Consider the following 16808-nt stretch of genomic DNA (forward strand, 5'->3'; position numbering starts at 1 on the left):
GATATCTCGTGATATTTGTCTATCGTACAAACTCATACAAACTTATACATGTGTGAAGTTATATCTTTATTTGTAAAGCACTTTTCAAAACAACTTATAAAGTGCTTTACTTCAAACAATATGAGTAAAAAAGATAAATAATGATGCAGATAAGTCAGACAGCTTGTTGTGTAGCATGTTGTTGTGTAGCGTTTCGTGTCGTGTTGTTGTGTAGCGTGTTATGGTGATGTAGCGTGTTGTGTAGCGTGTTATGGTGATGTAGCATGTTGTGTAGCGTGTTATGGTGATGTAGCGTGTTGTGTAGCGTGTTGTGTAGCGTGTTGTTGATCGGACAGCAGGAAACAGCCTCGGTAGCAAACAGCTGATTTATTGTTGTTCGTTACAAACTCATGCAAAACTTCACTTCAGCAGAAACAACGAGAAAAAGTTCAAACAAGTCGTCATGACGCAGGACACCGTGGTTACCGTGACAACAGCCACTGGTTCAGTCTCGGGCTGCCATGGAAACCAGCTGCCACTGCGTCAGATTCAAACACGGGTTGACCCCCGATCTGACCTCTGACCTCAGCAGCACAGATATGATGTCATCAGTGACATCACAGCCTGAAGTTCGATTAAAATCCTCCATGTTCTGTTTTTAGAAAAGCAGCTGACCTGTGATCAGCTCCTGTCCAGATGATGACATCAACAGGAAGTGATGTCACATCAGGTGGGACTCGGTCATGTTGTTTCCTCACATTTGAACTTTGTTCTGTTTGTGTGAAGGTCAGAGGTCACGAGGGTTCGTTAAGACTCGACCTCAGTCAGTGCAGCTCTCTCTCTCACATTGACAGTTCATGCTGTAATAAATAAAACATCCATAGCTCTATAAATTTCCACTTTAGAATATATATATATATTTATATGTTAATATACGTGATTGTGTTTGAATAGATTTGTTATAATCATGTTCAGTTTCTGACTCAACATCAAGAGTTCAAAAAGGTTCCCCAGCTTCTGTTTCATCTGGAGTCTGATTTGTCCAGACGGCCCTCGAACGCACCGCCCCTCAGCAGAGGCTTCAGGGCTGTTTGCCCTGAGCTTTGCCTCCAAGGAGCCACAGAAAGCACCGCCCCTCAACAGAAGCCCCCCCCCCCTTTCAGCAGGACACTATATCCCAGCATGCTTAGCTCGCAGCTGTTAAATAAGACTCAACAAATATAACGTGAAATGTGCTGATTGGACGAAACGTCTCCAGACCTTCTGAACGCCAGAAGCTGAAATGAAGAACAGCGAGTGTTGTCTTCCTGCAAGACTCTGCTCAGGGTAAAAAAAACACATTTATCTTATGCCTGTAAGACAAAAAGGAGGGCGAGACGTTTTCAAGCGCAGCTCTTTCTAAACTGCAGAGACATTCTACCAGGAGAGAAGACAGAGACAGACAGAGGGGGTGAGGCGTCCCTCTGTCTGTCTCTGTCCCTCCGTCCTCCTCATCAGTCGGTCTCTGTCTCTTTGTTCATCAGAGTCAATCTGAAGAAGGACGACAGGATTTCTCTCTCTCCTCTCGTCAGGTGAAGAAAGATGGAGACATGTTTAAGTTGTTAGTCCTCTTCTCTCCAGCTCCCTGCTCTGCTTCAGCTCTTTGATCCTGCAACAGGAAACACAGTGTGTGAGACCTGAGTGTGTGTGTCTGTGTGTGTTACCTGTGTGTGTGTTATACCTGTGTGTGTGTGTGTGTTACCTGTGTCTGCAGCGTCTCAGGAACCTCATGATCTTTCTTGCTGCCTGGTCTTGTTTCTTTGTCAAGAACGAGCCCCTGATTGACACATGATCAATATTAGCTGTCAATCAACCACAGACCAGTGGCGTCTGATTGGCTAGTGGATCGAGTTCTATAACGATGATTGAATCCTAATAAGACTATTGGTGGAACACATGAACCTGATCTGAACGGTGATCAGCTGATCAGACGTATGGCTGGTGAAGGGGGCGGGGCTCTTACTTGATCTTGGGGTTGTGGCCGGCGGCTCCTCGCGGCGCCTGCTTCAGCCGCTCGTACTCCTTGTAGCTGCGGTAGTACTGCTGGATGAGGACGGCCGCCCGCCGGCTCTGCTGGAAACGCTTCTGCTCGTAGTACGACCGGAACTTGGACTGGATCAAGATGGCCGCCTGCGTCATCTTCTTGTAGAGAGCGAACTGAGGACACAGAGTTTGAAATCACCAGAGAGGAAGGAGGAGAGACGCGGTGATGACCGGATCGACCAATCACATCGGATCACAATGTGTCCACCAGTCTGTGGACAGTCGGTTGGAAAATGTCACTTTCTCATAGACTACCAGTGGAGTCGCCCCCTGCTGGTCAGTGCACAGAAACCAGGTGGTCGGGCACTTCAGCTTCAGGTCCATTTTTATAAACACTATCATTGAAAGTTTTTTGTATAAAAAGGTCAGAGGTCAAAGGAATGAACTTTATTACTTTTCTTAAAGTCAATCAGAATCAAAACCTTTGTGACAGACGACTGAATCAAGCCGTCCACATACTTTTGGCCACATGGTGCATGTTTCATACAAAGATAACACACACACAAAAAAACACACACACACACACAACTGCATCTACTAGTCAGCAATTTTACCTTCAGTGCTATCCATGTTAGCTAGCCAGAGAGAGAGAGGTATGGTAAAGAGACACAGCAGGTTAGTAGAGTGTTAGTGAAGCCTGAGGAGAGAGAGAGAGAGAGAGACACACACACACACACACACACACACACACACACACACACACACACACACACACACACACACACACACACACACACACACACACACACACACACACACACACACACACACACACACACACACACCTGTTTGTACTTCCTGTAGCATCTCTGGATGACGGCGGCAGCGATGTCCTGTTGCTCTTTTAACCTTCGACCCTGAACACAGAGGAGCAGGAGGAAAACATGAACCAGCTGTGTTCGGCCTCCAGATGGCGCTGTCACATCACTGACATCACTCAGACCCTCCACATCATGGGAACATGTTTATTAACATGTTATTTAACATACATTAACGGTTCAGATGAAAGGATCTTTTAGCAGAAATCCAATATAAAATAATCATAGTATTAATGTTTTCACTAGTGTTTCATCTAAATTGTAGTTTTCTTTGCCCTAGACTGCACCGTTTATATTTAAATACTCTATATTAACATACTTTATATTTAAATACTCTATATTAACATACTTTATATTTAAATACAGGAACGGCTCCTCTCTACAGAGGCAGCCATGTTTTTTACAGGAGCTCAGACTGGACAAACTAAACTTCAGATAACTGAAACTACCACAGGTTCTCCTTCAAGTTTTGAGGGATGTTCAGCTGCAACATGACACCTCACCACTAGATGGCACTGAATCCTACAGACTGCACCTTTAAGGACAGGACGGATCAGCTCAGTGAACAGGACGTGTAGCAGTGTGTGTTGTTGACGTGTAGCAGTGTGTGTTGTTGTGTAGCAGTGTGTGTTGTGGACCTTGTATCTCCTGAAGGCGTTCTGGATGATCCTGGCGGCCTCGTACAGTTCCCTCTGCTCCCCGTCCGTCAGCGTCAGCAGAGCGAAGTCTCTCTCCATCTTCCCATTGGCTGAGGCGTTCAGGAACTCCGCCCATGCTGCAGAGGAGGGGGGGCGGAGCCTCTGGAGGGCTAGTGCACTTAGAGGTGAGGGGGGGCACACCCGCCTGCGCACACACACACATGCATTTAAATGGACGAAGCACTTTCTTTCAACAGTCCTGATGTACAGATCCTTTAGGGCGGGGCTTACCTGGGAGGGGAGTGTGTGTGAGTGTCCACTGTGTCCAGGTAAGTAGCCAACCAGGTGTCCTGTCTTTCTCTGAGAGGTGACTCCGCCCCCCTGGGGAAGTCCTCTAGCTTGATTCGCTCAGGTGTCGCCTCAATGATTTGTTCTGCCAGTGTTGCCATGTCAACCTGTTGTTTCGGGGGGGTAACCATAGCAAAAGACATCAGTGTATGACATCAGATGTTTTCAACAACAAAATACAACTAATATACAACAATAAACCTCCAAGTCAGTACAGCACCACGAAGTATGGGCTGGGACAAGGACTAACCTCTGGGTCTAAACTGAAGACTAACCTCTGGGACTAACCTGAGGACTAACCTCTGGGACTAAACTGAAGACTAACCTCTGGGTCTAAACTGAAGACTAACCTCTGGAACTAACCTGGGAGACTTACCTCTGGGACTAACCTCTGGGACTAGCCTCTGGGACTAGCCTCTGGGACTAACCTCTGGGACTAACCTCTGGGACTAACCTCTGGGACTAACCTCTGAGACTAACCTCTGGGACTAGCCTCTGGGACTAACCTCTGGGACTAGCCTCTGGGACTAACCTCTGGGACTAACTGAAGACTAACCTCTGGGACTAACCTCTGGGACTAACTGAAGACTAACCTCTGGGACTAACCTCTGGGACTAACCTCTGGGACTAGCCTCTGGGACTAACCTCTGGGACTAGCCTCTGGGACTAGCCTCTGGGACTAACCTCTAGGACTAACCTGAGGACTAACCTCTGGGACTAACCTCTGGGACTAACTGAAGACTAACCTCTGGGACTAGCCTCTGGGACTAGCCTCTAGGACTAACCTGAGGACTAACCTCTGGGACTAACCTCTGGGACTAGCCTCTGGGACTAACCTCTGGGACTAGCCTCTGGGACTAACCTCTGGGACTAACTGAAGACTAACCTCTGGGACTAATCTCTGGGACTAACTGAAGACTAGCCTCTGGGACTAACCTCTGGGACTAACCTCTGGGACTAGCCTCTGGGACTAGCCTCTGGGACTAGCCTCTGGGACTAGCCTCTGGGACTAACCTCTGGGACTAACCTCTGGGACTAGCCTCTGGGACTAACCTCTGGGACTAACCTCTGGGACTAACCTCTGGGACTAACCTTGCATGTTGGTGAAGTGTAGTTGTGAGGCGGTTACCTGCAGCACCTCCTCCTCCAGGTACTCTTCCTCCTCGCCTTCGTTCTCGCTGTAGCTCAACAGCTGCTCCTCCAGCCGCGCCGCGGCGTGCACTCGCCGCCCGCCGGCCGTGTGGGCGTGTGCATGTGTGTAAACATGCGTGTGGCCGGGGGAGGCGCTCTCATAGTCCATGAGGTACGGAGAAGAGTCTCTGGAACCTCCGGGGTTCAGACCTGTGACATCGATCGGCTCAGACATGGTTTCATGGAATCCAGCGTTGGGCTCTTCCCCCCACATGGACACATGAGGAAGTGAGGACAGCAGGGGGGAGGGGGCAGAGGGAGGGGAGACAGGCAGCGAGGAGGAGGGGGAGAAAGAAGAAGAAGGGGAGGATGGGGAGGTGTCCATGGGGGCGGGGCCACTCGAGTAGGCAGAGCTCGGGGAGGAGGAGGAGGGGTCACTGGGCGAGGGGAGGCTGCTGGACGAGCTCAGACCTGAGAGGAGAGAGAGGGAAGACTGTCACAGCCAATCAGAGCACCAGAATCCTGTAACATGACGTGTGTGTGTTACCTGTGTCTGGGCTCGTGGACAGAGGCGACAGGGGCGGCTGTGGCGTGGCCGGTGTGTCTGCTTCAGACATGTGTGTGTCCCTGGGCGTGTTGTGAGGCACTGTGCGTTGTGTGTGCAGCTCCTCCAGCGCCGTGGCGAGTCGGGTGTGTCCTCGGGAGCGAGCGACAGCAAGTGGCAGACGTCCCAGCGAATCAGGGATCCCCAGAGCCAGACTGTTCCAGCTGTAGAGGAGCTCCGCTGCCCTCTGGTGGCCCAGAGCACACGCCCACATCTGGAACGCACAAACACGTTTAACAAGAGAAGAGAGCAGGTGGTGGAACCCACTTGTTATAGCCACAGGTGTGTTACGGTTGTGTGTTTGTTTTACCAGCGGGGTGCAGGAGAAGTGGTCGACGTTGAGAGGATCAACTTCCTGTTCCAAGTCTAAACTGTCACTGCTCACGCTCCTACGAGGAAACACAACAGCTGCAGTCAACCACAAAGAGTGTGTGTGTGAGAATCAGCTGTGTGTGTGTGTGTGTGTGTGTGTGTGTGTGTGTGTGTGTGTGTGTGTGTGTGTGTGTGTACCTCCAGCGGATCAGAGTGTGGATCAGGTGTGTGTATCCCTGTGCAGCAGCCAGGTGGAGCAGAGTCATCCCACGGTGACGGACTGAGTGATGAAGCCTCTCTCCTCCTTCTCCTCCTCTTCCTCCTCCTCCTCCTCCTCCTCCTCCCCATCGTCCGACCCTCATCATTCGTTCACAAACTCCCACAATCCTCCTCTCAAACCACTGCGAGGACTGAGACACAGACAGTGAGGTCACAGTGATGTCACAGTGATGTCACGGTGATGTCACGGTGATGTATCTGGACTAACTTAGGGGAACCAGTCATGTGACAAAAGAAGAATCAGCTGATCCAGGAAGTGGCTTCACTCTTGATGTCTCTGCGACCTCACCTGTTCCTGCTCCTCAGGTAGGGTTGGTGGAGGGGGTGCTGCCAGCTGGTGGCTGTGTTGTTGTTGTTGTTGTTGTTGTTGTTGTTGTTGTTGTTGCCGTTGTTGTTGTTGCTGGTTGTTATCACGGGCGGCCATCTCTGCCATCCTCCGCTCCATCTGCTCCAGACGCTCCAGGATGGACATCCTGAACTGATTATCTGTCCAGAAAATAAACAGAGTGAGACCTCCTGACAGTTAGTCCACATACATGTCCCATAATGCACCTGGTTCCTGTCGTCCTTTGTAACAGGGACGGATGACCTCGCTGTGAGACCATGATGATGCTTTCAGGTGGATTGTGGATGAAATGAGATGACGACAACATCCACAGGAAGTGATGTCACAACGGGTCATATCAACATGTGTCGACAGTAAAGACGAGGTGTGGGGGTGTGGAGGAGGGATTGTTTCTGACCGTCCAATGAGAGCCAGTCGAGCTGCGAGCTGGGCAGGGAGCTGGCGTTCCTCGCTCGGTACTCGAACAGAACAGACGAAGAAACGGAACCGGCCGACTCCAGAACCTGCAGACAAACCAAACCAGCCTCGTGGGCTGAGGGGGGACAGACAACATCCGTCAGAGACACACAACGTCCATCAGAGACACACAACGTCCATCAGAGATACACAACGTCCATCAGAGACATGCAACGTCCATCAGAGACATGCAACGTCCATCAGAGATACACAACGTCCATCAGAGATACACAATGTCCATCAGAGATACACAACGTCCATCAGAGATACACAACGTCCATCAGAGACACACAACGTCCATCAGAGACACACAACGTCCATCAGAGATACACAACGTCCATCAGAGATACACAATGTCCATCAGAGATACACAATGTCCATCAGAGACACACAACGTCCATCAGAGATACACAATGTCCATCAGAGACACACAACGTCCATCAGAGATACACAACGTCCATCAGAGACATGCAACTTCCATCAGAGATACACAACGTCCATCAGAGATACACAATGTCCATCAGAGATACACAATGTCCATCAGAGACACACAACGTCCATCAGAGATACACAATGTCCATCAGAGACATGCAAAAACAGTTGTTTTCGATGTGTTTAAATACGTCTCTCATAAATTCTAGAGCGAATCAAACAAACACTTCAGCAGCTAATTGTTGTAGAATGTTGGTCCCTAGTGGAAAACCTGGATTCAAACTGTTTTGTCCCCACTGTTCCACATCTACTGTGTGTGTGTGTGTGTGTGTGTGTGTGTGTGTGTGTGTGTGTGTGTGTGTGTGTGTGTGTGTGTGTGTGTGTGTGTGTGTGTGTGTGTGTGTGTGTGTGTGTGTGTGTGTGTGTGTGTGTGTGTGTGTGTGTGTGTGTGTGTGTGTGTGTGTGTGTGTGTGTACCGGGGCAGTAGCAGCGCAGTACTCCAGGCTGGATCAGAGATGCAGGGACGGTGCTCTGATCAAAAACACACGAGTATCGACCCAACAGTTCGCTCCACGGACCCGTTATCAACACCTTCACACCCCCCTGCAAACAAACACACACACTTGATCAGACAAGACGTCACGTTTATGATCATCATATTTAAACATGATCTGTTGATGATTTCATTGGTTAATCGGATGAGTATTTAGCTGATCAATCACTTCCTCATTGATCAGTTGTTTACTGTCAGTGATTATTGGTGATTGGTTACCTCGGGGTAGGACCACTCTGGGGAGAAGTCGGTGATAGAGGCCAGGCGGCTGGAGGAGGGGGAGGGTAGAGGGTGAGGGAAGGGGAGGAAGGACGAAGAGGGAGAGGGCTGGGGGGGCACCATGTATCGAACCCCTGCCGCAAACACAGCTGGGTTTGTTGTGACGGCGGTGGGGGGGTGAGCTGCGACGGGATTGGCCTCCTCTGTGATGAGGTCAGAGATCAGGTCAGGAAACTGGCTGTCGAAGGAGATGTCAAGCTCCTCCCCTGCCTGTTCGCAGGGCCCCGCCTCCTCCTCCAGGGGAGTGTCCATGCAGGCGTCCTCCGAGTTGTAGCCCCGCCCACTCTCCTCCTTCACCTGAATCTGACACGTTGCCAGGTGAGCTGGAACCAGTGACGACTGCTGCAGCCCCAGGGGCTGATGGGATATCTGCGCCGGGGGCGGGGCTCCAGTGGCAGACTGTTGACTGTAGGGCTGTCTCAGAACCAATGAATGCTGTCCATTAGCCTGTCTATGCGCCTGATTGGCCGGCTGGGTACGAGTGGCTGCCGAGTCTTGACCAACCAGGAGCAGCGACGCAGCGCTACTTCCTGTCTGTTGCTGTAGCAACGAAGCAGAGGAGGCGTGGCTCGGCTGAAATTGAAATAAAAACAAAACTTATCTTTAATAACCTCTTTGATTTCAAACTTAATATCTGCTGATCAATTTTTTTGATGGTTGACTGACTCACCTGCAGCAGCGCCAGTTTGGTGGGAGGAGCTCTGCTTTCATCATCGTCATCGTCGTCTCTACGGTCCTTCACCTCCTCTTCATCGCCCCCCACCTCCTCCTCCCCCCTCCTTCCCTCAGACTGCCCCAGAGCAGCAAGCTCCAGGCAGAGGGGGAGGAGGGGCGGGGCCACAGAGGAGGTGGGAGACAGGGAGAGGGAAGGGGGGACGGAGGACGAAGGTGGAGAGGAAGATGAAGAGTCTCGCTTGTCCGCATCAGAGGAGGAGAAGGAGAGAGAGGAGAGCGAGGAGGGAGGGGAGACGGAGGAGGGAGGGGTTGACGTGGGGGAGAGGGAGAGCGCGAGTGAGGGGGGGGAGAGAGGGGAGGATGAGGAGCAGAGGACAGGGGAGGGAGTGGAGGAGGAGGGGTGAGGAGGGCCACCATATGTCTGACCCTCTTTGGGGGAGTTTAGGAAGGAGTCAGGGTCAAAGGCGGGGGGAAGGCATGGGGGAAGGGGAGGTGGTGAAGGGGAGGAGGGGGGGGGAGGGGGTGTGGCAGCGGCAGGAGGTGCAGGGGAGCGGAGTGAGGTAGAGGAGGACGAGGGGGTGAGGAGCATGCCTCCGATAACAGGAGACGGGAGGAGGGTGAGGGAGAGGGTGGCGACACCCGGCGCCTGTACGGTGGGAGGGGGGAGGGAGGAGGGAGGGGAGGGGCAGGTGGGCGTGCCTTCAGAAGGGGGGAGGGCGGGGGAGAGCAGCAACTGCCCCGAACGGGTGAGTGACAGACTCCTCCCCTGTCCCCCCTCGTCCCCTCTGACCCCCTCCCCTCCAGCGATGGCTGTTGCCATGACGATGACAGCATTCTGTGGCAGCGCCACGGTCGTCAGGTGGCTGCTCCGGTCGCCGTAGAAACCGTTGCTGTGGTTGCTCATGGTGACGGTGGCTGTGTGGGGCGGGGGGGGGCGACGAGGCCGAGCTGCGAATCAGAAAGAAGACGGAATCACCCCCTCCTCCTGATTGGTTCTCATCAGTCACATGCAAAGCATCGCTAGCACTTCCTGTCAGTAACACACTTCCTGTCAGTAGCACTTCCTGTCAGTTACACTCTCTGTCAGTAGCACTCTCTGTCAGTAGCACTTCCTGTCAGTAGCACTTCCTGTCAGTAGCACTTCCTGTCAGTAACACTTCCTGTCAGTAGCACTTCCTGTCAGTAGTAGACAATCTACTTCCTGTTTACACCACATGACCAGTGTATGTGAAAGGTCATGTGACCCGTGTGTTCAGGATGGGGGGGGGTCTACTCTGATGGTTACAAACAGAAACAGGAAGTGGAAGCTGGTATGCAGACTCACCTGGAGGCGGGGCAGGGAGAAGAGGCTGGGCTGCTCCGAGCCTGGAGGTGAGGCAGCTTGGCTTCTCCTCCCCCTCCTCCCCCGGCTGCCTCCCCCCCCTCAGAGCAGAGGGGGGAGGGGGAGGGTCTGCAGGAGGAGGGGGGCAGCTTGGGGGAGATGATGCGGTGCTTGGTGCTGTTACAGCGATGAGGAATGTTCACACCTGGAGACACTGCACACACATACAGCTGCAGGTCAGTCTGAGTCCACGGTGATGTCACGGTGATGTCACAGTGATGTCACGGCAGTGTGTGCGTTACCTTGGGCTGTGTTACACAGACAGGTGTGTGTGCGAGGCTGGGGTTTGGTTCTCTGTCGGTCCAGGATGTGTTGAACCAGCTCCTCGATGCTGAAGTCACCTGAGCCCAGAGAACACTTCATACTGTGAACTGAGACAAACAACGCCAGTCAACACACACACCACAATCACACACACTGCATCACAGGTGTTAAGCGTGTGCTCATACACATGGGCTTCAGCTGGTTCAGCAGATCTTCTCGGCTCCACCTCACGCTGTCATGGCGGTCGGCCACTGCACACAGCAGCGGACTGCATTTCCCAGAATCCTCCAGGGAAGGCACGTTCAGGTAGTGCACCAGCACAATGTCTGGGTTCTGCAACACACACACAAACACACACACACACAGTTATAAGGACATTAGCTCAAATGCAAGGCAGCGTGTGTTATCTGTGTGTTACTGTGTGTGTACCTGCAGCAGCCAGTAGCACCGTCTGTGGAATGTCGGTACGATGGAGGAATGGACGTAGCAGCCGTACAGGCACTGAGAGGACACACAGCTGTTAGCATCAGTTAGCATCATTGACACTAACAACATATCTGAGCAGCTCATTAACAACTGTATTCTTAGAGCTACGACTCCCCCTTCAGGTAAACCCTTGAACTGCACTATTTTGTGAACGTTAGAACAGGAGCGTGTTTTACTTTATTCACGTTTTCTTTCACTGGAGCTTTGTGGGTGATGAGTGAAGTTGATAGTTGAAGTCGACAGGCGATCAAAACAAAAACAAACGTCTCCAGTCTTACACACTCCTGATCAATATACTGGTTCTGAATCAAAGAGCCACAAGTTTTCATATCTTCACTGCAGCTGTTCCTTTCATTCTAATATTCAGATTCATTCTTAGATGAACCCAATACGTTTCTGACTAAAACACAAATGAACTGGATTATAATTCAATCAACCAACAATAATGTCAGTGCTGTCAGTCATCAGTAGTGACAGGAGTGTCCTGCAGGAGGCGCAGTGGGCAGCACACCTCCATGCCCTGGACCTTGAGCTTCATGTGGTCCTCTCTTGTCGTCTTCCCATCCTTCCTTTTCTTCCAGCAGTATCCATCCTTCCTGTACTTCACCTTCTTCCTGTTGTACAGGATGATGCTGCCGTTCTTCGGCCTGAAACAAAGAGCAGAGAAGCTGTTGTTACTTCCTGTGGGGCCACGTGTTAAAACCAGGTGTGGCGCTCTGGTTCATACCTGGTTTTCAGGCTGCAGGAGAGCCACTCGTCATGTCTGTCAAATGTAATCAGGTAAGAAGCGATCTCCTGCAGACACAAAGAGACAAAGAGACTAAGAGACAAAGCTAACAGGGTGAAGATCTTGACAGTACAGTTTCACACACATTCATACAGTGCATCTATGTTCAGCACGTTCTGGACACACACAGCCAGCACAGCCGAGGACACCTGGCATGCAGAAAGGAGACGGGGATGTGTGTGTGTGTGTGTGTGTGTGTGTGTGTGTGTGTGTGTGTGTGTGTGTGTGTGTGTGTGTGTGTGTACAACTAGGGTTAGGGAAGTGAATAAATGACCAACATGGTTCCCCTTGTCGTTTTATTTTGGCACTTCCTGTTCATGTTCTCTAACGCTCACCTCGTTAGTGTTCCAGCGCAGACGCTCGTTAGGCAGCGTGGACGAGCGGGGGAGACACTCGAGCAGCTTGTTGGGAAGAAACACTTTCCTCTGCACTTTGTTCTCTGCACACACACACACACACACACACACACACACACACACACACACACACACACACACACACACACACACACACACACACACACACACACACACACACAAATCATCATATTTCATCATATTTCATCTTCAGCATCTGTCACATTAAAGCTGATTCAGACATGAGCTGCAGTCAGATCCAGAGAATCTCCAGAGTTTGTGTCACAGCAGCAGATCCTCCTCATGGTTCAGGTGAGGGGGGGGGGGGGCAGACACACACAGGAAGTGACCTGTTACCTCTTCTACAAAGCACACCACGTAGTTACCATGGCAACAGAACTGGGGCTCTCTGGTGTGACGTCACACACTCAGAGGGGGGGGGGGGGGGGACTGACCTGTCTCCGTGGAAACCATGTCCTTGTTGCTCATGGTGACGAGTCCATGCGGGATGATTCTCACGCAACGCACCGCCCGCTCTCCCCTGCTGCACACACACACACAACACAACACAACACAACACACTGATCAGGGGGAAACAACTACACACTCCTCCACTAGATCCACGTTGTCTACTTTAAATGTGCGTGGAAACTTTTACATGAAAACAGAAACTGAACTATTAGTTTGGTCTGTTTTAAACATGACGTCAAATCAATCAATCAATCAATCAATCAATCAATCATCAGTCAGTCAGACTTTATTTGTGAAGCACTTTTCATACTTGATCAAATGAAGCTCAAAGTGCTTCAGCCCCCCCCCCCCAGTCCTAATTGTGTCTGTTTCCACCTTCCACACATCTTTCCCCCAGAGGCCCAGCTCAGGCCTCGGACTCGCCTGACTGTAGCGTCCGCCTCCCTGCGCCTGTCAACCGGCCGCTGGAGCTCAGCCCCTCCCGCCCCGCTAATGCTAACGTGAGGACGCTTCTCGTTGTGACGTCCCTGCGCCCGGAGCCTTCCACCGGACATTAGCTTCCACCTGCCGGGCCCCGTGTGAGACGCCACCGAGCCACCGAGACACATTCACCCGGTGAAACACGGATGTTTGCTGGTTTAGCTACTCAGCTAGCCGGTAGCCGTTAGCCGCCGAGGCTAGCTCCGACCAAACAGCTGCTGGAGCTCCGGGTTGAAACGTGCCAACCCGGGTCAGTCTGATGGGCCTGACCCCCGGACACACACCCAACAATAACCCGGGTTAATCAGCCTCAGCCCGGAGCGGACAGGAAGTTTACACCAGAGTTAAAGCTCCTTTACCTTCCGCCTTCAGTGCAGCCGCCATCTTCTCTGGCTCTGACGTCACTGTGTGGTTACAGTGGTGGGGGGTATACACACACACACACACACACAACCCAATATTTGATATTTCAATAAAGCTACAGATAAAATCTTTATTATCTAAATAAAAACCTGAATGAATTGATTTACAATCGTCCATAAAAGGGTTAGGGTTAGGGACAACCTAGATAGAGGGGTTGTCCCATAGAGGGGTCAGGGTCAGGGTCGTCCCATAGAGGGTTGTCCCTGTGAAGACAAACGAGGACACGAGAGACGTTTAGAGAAAATATCTGAGGTTTATTTCGTATAAAAGTGGAGCAGGTCGTCCAGCAGGGGGCGCTGGGCTGTGTCAGGTGGAAGAAGCTGCTTCTATCAGCTGTTCATTATTTACATCAGACTCAGGAGTTTTGTTCCTTCCTGACAAACTGAGGTTTTTCTGTGCGTCTGATTCAAAAGGAGCAAACAGCTGATTCTCCAGTTCAGCTGCTTTTCTTCTTCAACCTGTTCTGACTTCCTGTTCTGCAGATGTCACTTCAGATAAATCCCTGAAGTCACAGTGAGGAGCTGAGCAGGTGAACCTGGTTTCACTCCTCACTTCAGTGAGTTTGATGAAACGTGATGCGCTCACAGCTTGAACACCAGTTGAGCCTGATCCGAGCCTTACGCCCGATTCTGAGGCTTTTAATATGAAATACAGAAGTGAAGTTAAAGTCGTCTCACTGATCCTGTGCCCCCCCCCCCCCCCTTCCTCCTGTCGTCTGATTGGTCAGAATAAAAGTCTGGATCCTGTTCCCATGGTTACCTGGAGCCCAGGCTCATGTCTGATTTAAAAACATTGTCCACAGAAAAAACACTTCCTGCTGGGTTTTCACATTAAAAGCCTCCAAGTAGAGAGCAGTGCTGAGATCATGTGACTTTTGCAGGACGGACAGATCGGAGCTGTGCACCTGACAGACGCTGTGAAGACGTCACATGACCTGACATCAGGTCACGTGACTGTTAAGAATCAGCGGCTTGTTCCTTTAAATCAGAGAAACTCAGCTCAGCCACCGTCAGCTGACTTCAGCAACCAATCAACCAATGAACAAGATCTGATCAGCTGATTACACAGAGAAGTACAAAATAAAGAGAAAGATTTACTGTGGAAAAAAAAAGATCAGATTTAAAAACTCCACAGGAACGTGTGTGTGTGTCTGTGTGTGTCTGTGTGTGTCTGTCGTCATGACGGTGACGTGTCCCCCTCCTCTTCCATGTGACGGCTCGGCTCCGGGGTCAAGGGTCATCACATGCCCTGCCTGATGCTCTGGATGATCTGAAAAATGGCTGCGAATAAAATATGAATAATAGTCAATTTAATTCATATTTTTAAAACAAAGAGAATCTGTTCAATAAATCAGCTGATTTTGATATGAAAGAAAGAAATTGTCAGTGATTCCTTAGAAGTCGATGACGAAGTGAGTTTTGACCCTTTGATAAATAAACAGACAAATATAAAAGAATATGAATTAAGAAAATAAATTATTTAATAGAAACATAAATGTTCATCTATTCCGTTTTGTTTATTCTTTGATGAAAATATAAATGTAAAACTGACAAAGCAGAAGTTTGATTCCTTCTTTTTTCTGCGTGTGAGCGTTTGAATTTATCGTCTGATCTTGAACAGCTGAAGGTGAAACTCACCGGATCCACAAACCACGAAGACGAAGAGAGCGAGAAGCCACGGACCCACCGGAGACTTGTCATCATTTACCGGCCGCTGGAAACACAACAACACAACTGCTCAACAGCTGGAATCATCCGACAACAGAGCAGCTGGTGTGATTCTTCCATCTGCTGCTAATGCTCTGTTATGGTGAAGTTTGATTTTTAATGTGTCCACCTTGAAATAAAAACCACATCATTAGAACGCCATCCTGGGAGGAGGAGCTAAAACACACATGACACACCAATTAGCTGATGATTTCCTGACGACCAAGACCCTGGTCGTGGGTCATGTGAAGCAGGTGCTGAGGACACGTGGGGACGGGAGAGGACAGGACGTGTCCGATCGGTCGATGACGTGGTGGTTTAGACTTAGTCCCGACTTAGAGATTTCCAGAACTCTCGACTCTACAAAAACATTGCTCCAACACGGTTTGAAACACTATGTGGCGTGATGAGCCGTGTTTTTGTAAATGTGACACACACACACACACACACACACACACACACACACACACACACACACACACACACACACACACACACACACACACACACAACAAATAACTGTCTGAAGTTAAATCAATTCAGTGAAAATATGAATATAAATGAAATATTACACCATGTGTTGTGCGTGATGTGCTGGTCTCCGCCCACCGAAGTGTTTCCATCATACTGATCACACATGTTCTAAGTTTCCCTCAACAACACACGACCTGTTCATTGACTTCAGGCCAACTGAAGATAGAGATAGAAACATACAGTAAGTCATGTTTAATAATAATATCTCTGGTGTGTGTTGCTCCAGAGAAACGTCCAATCAGGTCAAAGTCCCGCTCTGTTTTTAACATGTTTAACACACATGTCATTATATTGTATCATATTAAGTTATATTATATCATATCATATCATATTATATTACATTTAATTATATCATATTATATCATATTAAATTACATTACATTACATTATATAATTTTATATTATATCATATTATATTATATCATATTGTATCATATCATATCATATCATATTATATTAACATTACATTATGATATATTACATTATATTATATCATATTACATTACATCATATCATATTATATTACATTACATTATATTATATCATATAACATTATATTATATTACATTATATTATATCATATTACATTATATTAAATCATATTATATTACATTACATTATATTATATCATATTATATGATATGATATATTATGTATTATGATATGATATGATATGATATGATATTAATTCATATGACACGGACCAGGCTCCAGACTCAGCAGGCTAGCTGTTAGCCGTTAGCCTGGTAGTCAGTACCGTGGTCTTCTGGACGTGTCCCCGCTGTGTGATCGTCTTGCTGTGCCGCTCGTTCGCCACCTTCATCCGCTGCACTGCCGACATCGTCCCTGGATGTTTGCCGGTCGGTCTGGAGCAGGAGGACGGAAATTACCGCAGAACACCGGGAGAAGGAGGCGGGGAGGGGGCGCAGACGAGGCCGGTACCGGTGAGCGTGTCCCGCTGGAGGTTCGTGATGCTAACAGTTAGCTA

The 16808-nt window shown here is 49.6% G+C and overlaps 2 protein-coding genes across 2 annotated transcripts; both read right to left on the reverse strand.

The window, feature by feature from the left end:
- Positions 1-347: 347 nt before the first annotated feature.
- camta2 (calmodulin binding transcription activator 2) lies at positions 348-13588 on the reverse strand (the record flags this gene model as incomplete). Its single annotated transcript, XM_053416761.1, is given in 25 exon segments — positions 348-1627; positions 1721-1795; positions 1982-2175; positions 2847-2918; positions 3518-3722; positions 3809-3972; positions 4995-5467; positions 5544-5814; positions 5911-5989; positions 6111-6322; positions 6481-6677; positions 6935-7069; positions 7902-8028; positions 8198-8830; positions 8928-9866; positions 9868-9880; positions 10257-10467; positions 10556-10684; positions 10763-10910; positions 11007-11078; positions 11575-11710; positions 11791-11858; positions 12186-12289; positions 12662-12750; positions 13517-13588. Coding segments are annotated over 24 exon segments (4746 nt in total). The 3' UTR covers positions 348-1572.
- Positions 13589-13813: 225 nt separating this feature from the next.
- zgc:85858 (uncharacterized protein LOC405879 homolog) lies at positions 13814-16806 on the reverse strand. Its single transcript, XM_053416119.1, has 3 exons — positions 16578-16806; positions 15218-15293; positions 13814-14860 (listed from the first exon to the last, which is right to left on the reverse strand). Exons 1-3 carry the CDS (start codon positions 16659-16661, stop codon positions 14820-14822), a joined length of 201 nt encoding a protein of 66 aa, XP_053272094.1. The 5' UTR covers positions 16662-16806; the 3' UTR covers positions 13814-14819.
- Positions 16807-16808: the final 2 nt, after the last annotated feature.

Source organism: Pleuronectes platessa, chromosome 23, assembly GCF_947347685.1.
Source record: "Pleuronectes platessa chromosome 23, fPlePla1.1, whole genome shotgun sequence".
Classification (NCBI taxonomy): Eukaryota; Metazoa; Chordata; class Actinopteri; order Pleuronectiformes; family Pleuronectidae; genus Pleuronectes; species Pleuronectes platessa.

Coding starts and splice junctions, on each gene's coding strand:
- zgc:85858 (XM_053416119.1), bottom strand. CDS start 16,661: ATGTCGGCAGTGCAGCGGATGAAGGTGGCGAACGAGCGGCACAGCAAG. Junction 15,294..16,577: donor GACACGTCCAGAAGACCACG/GTACTGACTACC, acceptor TTGTGTTTCCAG/CGGCCGGTAAATGATGACAA. Junction 14,861..15,217: donor CTTCGTGGTTTGTGGATCCG/GTGAGTTTCACC, acceptor TTTTATTCGCAG/CCATTTTTCAGATCATCCAG.